The sequence below is a fragment of the Gymnoscopelus microlampas genome (assembly GCF_963454915.1).
Source record: "Gymnoscopelus microlampas genome assembly, chromosome: 2".
NCBI lineage: Eukaryota > Metazoa > Chordata > Actinopteri > Myctophiformes > Myctophidae > Gymnoscopelus > Gymnoscopelus microlampas.
The window spans coordinates 61,236,878-61,244,377 of NC_139939.1; the positions used below are offsets into that span (position 1 = coordinate 61,236,878).

The 7,500-nt window shown below is 45.6% G+C and overlaps 1 protein-coding gene across 1 annotated transcript in view; it reads left to right on the forward strand.

Moving 5' to 3' along the window:
* Positions 1 to 7,500, forward strand: part of LOC311035580 (echinoderm microtubule-associated protein-like 6) — a gene marked incomplete at both ends in the record, with an annotated part of 83,523 nt that overhangs the window by 22,766 nt on the left and 53,257 nt on the right. The window contains 2 exons of the mRNA XM_084043857.1: positions 2,253 to 2,420; positions 7,067 to 7,173. Of these exons, the coding sequence (XP_083899983.1) occupies positions 2,253 to 2,420; positions 7,067 to 7,173 (275 nt within the window). The remainder of the gene's footprint in view (positions 1 to 2,252; positions 2,421 to 7,066; positions 7,174 to 7,500) is intronic.

Genomic DNA, 7,500 nt, shown 5'->3' on the forward strand with positions numbered 1-7,500 from the left:
TCAAACTCTACCACTTCCCCTGCTTAAAGAAAGGTATTCATATTAATATTTAATATTAATATCATTGTTTAAACTCTACCACTTCCCCTGCTTAAAGAAAGGTATTCATATTAATATTTAATATTAATATCATTGTTTAAACTCTACCACTTCCCCTGCTTAAAGAAAGGTATTCATATTAATATTTAATATTAATATCATTGTTTAAACTCTACCACTTCCCCTGCTTAAAGAAAGGTATTATTATATTTAATATCATTAGTAATATATGGACTGGTCAAACTGGTCTACTTTATCATTATATTACTATTTCTATGCATTTGATGTATTATTGATGTAATCCACCTCTGCCAGCGTTTTGACCTTTATTTTGATTTGTGAACACGATGTGAACACGATGTGAACACGATGTGAACACGATGTGAACACGATGTGAACACGATGTGAGCACGATGTGAACACGATGTGAACACGATGTGAGCACGATGTGAACACGATGTGAACACGATGTGAGCACGATGTGAACACGATGTGAACACGATGTGAACACGATGTGAGCACGATGTGAACACGATGTGAACACGATGTGAACACGATGTGAACACGATGTGAACACGATGTGAACACGATGTGAACACGATGTGAGCACGATGTGAGCACGATGTGAGCACGATGTGAACACGATGTGAGCACGATGTGAACACGATGTGAGCACGATGTGAACACGATGTGAACACGATGTGAACACGATGTGAGCACGATGTGAACACGATGTGAACACGATGTGAACACGATGTGAGCACGATGTGAACACGATGTGAGCACGATGTGAACACGATGTGAACACGATGTGAACACGACGTGAGCACGATGTGAGCACGATGTGAACACGATGTGAACACGATGTGAACACGGATGTTAATAAAAGCTGTGAGGGGGGAGGGGGGGGGGTCTCTTCTATCCTCCGGAACAATTTCTTTTCACGGCGATCGTCCATTCTGTTGTTATCGGCGGTTAAATATGGTTCGTTTTCACCAAAAAAAGAAGAAATCTGAGCTAGATGTGTTTTTCTACATCTCATAACATAGGAGTGGATGGAGTGACTTTTATTGGGACGACTTAATTTCTGCTTCTATCATTCTCTCACAGTCAAGGGATCCTTCATAGGTTGGGGAAGAGCGCCCTCTAGCGTAAAATAAATAAATAAATGTTTTTCAATTGTCGGAGATCTCCGTCAATGGCAGAGAATGTGTTAATATTTAATATCATTAGTTGGTTTGCTCTCCACGGCCCGAGACTGGGAAAGGCCAACTGTCATCACCCAGTCTAGACTGAGACCTGACATCATCCACAAAACAACTCTTCTTGTCTGGGAGGAGAGGATGGAGGAGGCTCAAGAACGAAAGAGGGAAAAGTACCAGGAGCTGGTGGAGGATTGTCGGAGGAACGGGTGGAGGACCAGGTGTATGCCAGTGGAGGTGGGCAGTAGGGGCTTTGCCAGTCATTCGCTGAGCAAAGCCTACGGCACACTGGGTATAACCGGTGCCAACCGAAGAAGAGCCATAGGCAACAACGTGGAGGCAGCAGAAAAAGCCTCCAGATGGCTCTGGTTGAAGAGGGGAGAGCCGTGGGGTAGTAGCAAGCCACTTGGACACAGGCCGGGGTCTGATCAGCCTCGGTTGGGTCGCCTGGAGGAGGGTGTCTGTTGAAAGACCCGAAACACCCAGTGAATCCAGGAAACAACACTGATGATGTGTCCAAGTTTAGCGCATCAGTAGATGTATTGTTAACCGTAATATCTGGACTGGTCAAACTGTACCGCTTTATTCCATTAATCATGACAGTATTCCTGAAATAATTGTTAAAAAAATGATAGATCTGACGTAAAGTTCAGTTACTCAGGAATGTGACAAAAACTAAAGAAATCTCCATGAATTCAAGGCTTCATGGGGTGAGTAACTGATAGAAAATCTAATCTAAAAGTAATCTTTTGGGTGAACTACTCCTTTAAAAAGTACATGTTTTAATAATAATAATCTCTCTCTCTCTCTCTCTCTCTCTCTCTCTCTCTCTCTCTCTCTCTCTCTCTCTCTCTCTCTCTCTTTCTTTCTTTCTTTCTTTCTTTCTTTCTTTCTTTCTTTCTTTCTTTCTTTCTTTCTCTCTCTCTCTCTCTCTCTCTCTCTCTCTCTCTCTCTCTCTCTCTCTCTCTCTCTCTCTCTCTCTCTCTCTCTCTCTCTCTCTCTCTCAAACAGCTGCTAAGTTTAAGAAGTACCTGGGTCATTCTGCTCATGTGACCAACGTGCGTTGGTCCAACGACCTGCAGTGGGTCCTCAGCACCGGGGGGGCCGACCACTCTGTGTTCCAGTGGAGGTTCCTGCCCGAAGGAGTGATGAACGGAGTGCTGGAACCTCTGCTACAAGGTAACCTTTAACCTTAACCCTAACCTTAACCCTGAGTCATGAACTGAGTACTGGGACCCCTGCTACAAGGTAAACACATTGCACGTGTTAGTTAGTTAGTAGGCATGTAACGATTCACTCAACTCACGATACGATTCGAATCACGATTCGAGGTTCACGATTTTTCACGATTTTTCACGATTTTTCACGATTTTTTTAGCATATTTATTTTTCAGACAAATTACTGAAAAACCTTGATTATTTATTTTACAAAAATCATGTATTTTAAAAAATATATATTTTCTCTTATCCTCTTTTTAATACATGAAATTAAATAAAGCCTTTTTATTCACGAGGTACATGCATTAACTGTCACATTAAGACATATACTTTTTTCTTATGAAATAAATGAATTTTAAAACATATCCCAGATGAAATAAATTATAAAGAAAACCTTCAAATAAACAAACTAAGGCTTAGCCTTGGGATTTACAAGTAATTTTTTATCTATGCTACATTCTCAGCATTCTGTATAAAACAACACATTTATGTACAGTAATAAGGGAAACTGTTTTAAACTGCTCCAAATGAGATTAGATAAGAATTAATTGATTAGTATCAATGAAATTCGCTATATATCTGAAAGACAGTGTTGAAAGGAGTTTGGCGTTGTCAGCGGTCTGATACAATTGTTAAATTATTAAATTAGATTGTTATTCATTGTACTCTGCAGCCGCACCGAGGCGCTCCAGAATTAGCCTTTTTCATTAGAAGCCTATCAGTTGTATGTTTCCTACAGAGTTTAAATCAGACAGCTAACAACGTGGTCAGACGGGGGAGGGGGTAAACGGTATAGTTTGGGCAATTCATCAATCAAATAAACATGTTTACATGCGACGCACATTTCCCTCTCTATGCAGTGCGATCGCCTAGTTGTTTAGATTTCATAGCCTGAGAGGACGTGAACCCCACTCTGCCGTTCATAGCCTGCCGTTGAGTGAGTGAAGAGACCGAACGCAGGCAGCTATGGTGGCCCTGAGGGGACAAAATAGTAGGCGGAGAACATGGAAGGGAATCTGACTCGATTGCGCCCTCTGCTGGTTGCATCGCGATGTCATATTTTATTGCATCGATTTAAATCGTCACCACTTTGAATCGATTTCAATCGATATGCGATAAATCGTTACATGCCTATTAGTTAGTTAGGTAGTTAGTTAGTTAGTTAGTTAGTTGTTGTCCTTCTAACCTTACCTTCATTAGCTGTCATTAGAGCGGAGGGAGAGCCCTCCCTGTGATCACAGCAGCAGAGCCTGTCTGCTCGGCATGATTTCAATCAGCTGCATGCAGCCCCTCCAGCCTCAATTATGCTCCGTTGTGCGCAGAGAACAGACGAGAATAGCAGAGAATAGCAGACCTCCAAGCTCACAGCGCGTCACGTCACATCTGCGGCGCGTTGGGAGCTTTTATGTGACTATTTATGTCAGCTATTCTCAGCTGAAGTATATACGTCTGGCTGTCCAGACAACACACAAGAGGAGGATCTGTTGAGGCAATGTCCATGGTGCTGAACCTAGGCGCTCTCCATGGTGCTGAACATAGGTGCTGAACCTAGGCGCTCTCCATGGTGCTGAACATAGGAGCTGAACATAGGCGCTCTCCATGGTGCTGAACATAGGTGCTGAACCTAGGCGCTCTCCATGGTGCTGAACATAGGAGCTGAACATAGGCGCTCTCCATGGTGCTGAACATAGGAGCTGAACCTAGGCGCTCTCCATGGTGCTGAACATAGGAACTGAACATAGGCGCTCTCCATGGTGCTGAACATAGGAGCTGAACATAGGCGCTCTCCATGGTGCTGAACATAGGAACTGAACATAGGCGCTCTCCATGGTGCTGAACATAGGAACTGAACATAGGCGCTCTCCATGGTGCTGAACATAGGCACTCTCCATGGTGCTGAACATAGGAACTGAACATAGGCGCTCTCCATGGTGCTGAACATAGGAACTGAACATAGGCGCTCTCCATGGTGCTGAACATAGGAGCTGAACATAGGCGCTCTCCATGGTGCTGAACATAGGCACTCTCCATGGTGCTGAACATAGGAGCTGAACATAGGCGCTCTCCATGGTGCTGAACATAGGCACTCTCCATGGTGCTGAACATAGGAGCTGAACATAGGCGCTCTCCATGGTGCTGAACATAGGAGCTGAACATAGGCGCTCTCCATGGTGCTGAACATAGGCACTCTCCATGGTGCTGAACATAGGAGCTGAACATAGGCGCTCTCCACGGCGCTCTCAACCAAGGGAACTGGTTGGAATAACGTGTTCCTTCCACGCGCTACGTCCTACCGGGGAAACTCCCCCCTGTCAGGTGACAAGAAGGTCAGTTGGCTCTCATGCATTGAAGGAGGCATGAGCTCCGCCCTGGCCTCCCTAGGGTGGCAGAGGGAAGGTAATAATAATAATAATAATACATTTTATTTGTAACACACTTTATATTTGAAACAAATCTCAAAGTGCTACAGGTTTAAAAAGAAAAAAAAAAAGAAAGAAGAAGACAACAATGATAAAAGACAGTGAAATGAATAAACTTCAAATCAGGTCATCAAAACACAGTAGAAGTTTAAAAAGAATAAAACAACTACATCTCTATCTAGGCAAATGCCTTGTTAAAAAGGAAGGTTTTTAGGCCCCTTTTAAAAGTGTCAATGGACTGCGGTGCTCTCAGATGGTCTGGGAGAGCATTCCACAGTCGAGGAGCTGCTGAGCAGAAGGCCCGGTCCCCCATGGTGCGGAGATTTGTTGTGCGGGGCTCGAGTGCGTTTGAGGTTCTGGAGCGGAGTGAGCGGGTGGAGCGGGTGGAGTTCGGGGGTTTGAGGAGTTCCTTTAGGTAGGAGGGGGCATTGCTGTAGATGCACTGGTGGGTGAGGAGGGAGACCTTGTACTCGATCCTGGCGGAGATGGGAAGCCAGTGTAGTGAATGGAGAATGGGTGTGATGTGTTCGTATTTCCGCACTCTCATCAGGATCCTAGCAGCACTGTTCTGGATGTACTGGAGCTTCTGGATGCTCTTTCTAGGGATCCCGATGAGAAGTGCGTTACAGTAGTCAAGCCTTGAGGAGACAAAGGCGTGAACTAGTTTTTCGGCATCTGGCAGGGTGAGTGTGGGGCGGAGTCTGGCTATATTTCGGAGGTGGAAAAATGAGGTTTTGCAGAGGTGTTTGATATGGGAATTGAAAGTCAGGTGGGGGTCCATTTTAACACCGAGGTTGGTGACTACAGGTGAGAGGGTGAGGATCTGGCTGGAGAAAGTGATGCTAGTTATTGGGGATGATTTGACCTGGTGTGGGGTGCCGATTAGAATGGCCTCTGTTTTTGAACTGTTTAGCTGTAGGAAATTTTGAGTCATCCACGCCTTTATCTCCTCAAGGCAGGTGGTTAGTGTGGATGATGGTGTTGAAGATGGTGACGGCAGGGAGGCAGAGTGGGTTGGGTTGGTCCTGATGTAGAGTTGGGTGTCATCAGCGTAGCAGTGGTAGGAAATCCCATGCCGGCTGATGACACGACCAAGGGGGAGTATGTAGAGTGTGAAGAGGGTGGGGCCGAGAACAGAACCTTGGGGGACGCCACAGGTGACAGGCTGTGTCCGGGAGCTTGCACCTCCCAGGGAGACACGCTCGGTTCTGTCTGTGAGGTAGGAGGTGAACCAATTTAGTGCAGAGTCGGAAAGTCCTATGGTGGAGTGAAGACGGTTGAGGAGGATGTTGTGGTCTACTGTATCGAAGGCCGCCGAGAGGTCCAGGAGGATGAGGAGGGAGGGGGAGCCAGCATCAGCCGCCATCAAAAGGTCATTTGTGACCCTGACCAGAGCTGTTTCTGTGCTGTGGGCTGAGCGGAAACCTGATTGAAAAGTTTCGAAAAGTTTATTGTGTTGGAGATGTTGTTGGAGTTGAGTGGCGACAACCTTTTCCAGCACCTTGGAGAGGAAGGGCAGGTTGGAGATGGGTCTGTAATTGGTGAAGTCTTCCGGGTCAAGGGTGGGTTTTTTCAGGAGGGGTGTAATGATGGCTGTCTTCAAAGCAGGTGGGACGTGGCCGGCTTGGAGGCAGTGGTTAATGGCTGTGGTGATGAGCGGACTTATGGCAGTGATGTTGGTTTTTACCAGGGCTGTGGGGAAGGGGTCGAGGGCGCAAGTGGATGCTTTCATCTTGCTGATGGTGTCCTCAACCTCTCGCTGTGTGATGTTGACAAAACAGCAGAGAGGCTGGGAGATCACTGGCTGTGGGGCAGCAATCAGGACAGGTGGAGTGGGGGAGGCATAGAGAACAGAGCGGATGGTATTTACCTTTGATCTAAAAGAATCAAGGTACTTGTTGCACTGATCCTCTGTGATGGCGGTGTGGGTGGGTGATTGTGGTTTGAGGAAGTTATTTATGGTGGAGAAAAGTTGCTTGGAGTTACCGGAACTGTTATTAATGATGTTTGAATAGAATTTTGACCGTGCGTCTCTGAGGGCCGTTGAATAGTGCCCAGGATTACATGCTTAGGCATTGGCACTAGGGTGAAAAAATAGGGGTTACAAAATCGTGGGATAAAAATTTAAGAAAAAAAAAGAAAGTAAAATATATGAATACATAATCTATAATAAACTACATTTCCCAGAGGGCTATGCAGACTCCAACAGCGGAGAGTCAGATTCTGACGTGTCGGACGTTCCGGAGCTGGACTCTGACATCGAACAGGAGTCTCAGACCAACTACGAACGACAGGTACACACACACACACACACACACACACACACACACACACACACACACACACACACACACACACACACACACACACACACACACACACACACACACACACACACACACATGAAAAGCTCATTTACGAAGCAACGTCACTGACTTACTGAACAAATACTTTATATCAGTGGTCTTTAATGCTTTTCAGGCCAAGGACCCCTTAGCTAAGAAGATGAAGCAGGGACCCCCCCCCCCCCCCCCCCCCCCTCACTACATATTGTATAACATTGTATTAGTGTCACACTCACATGCTCAAATCTTTATACTGAGCTGGTGCAACTGGAGAAA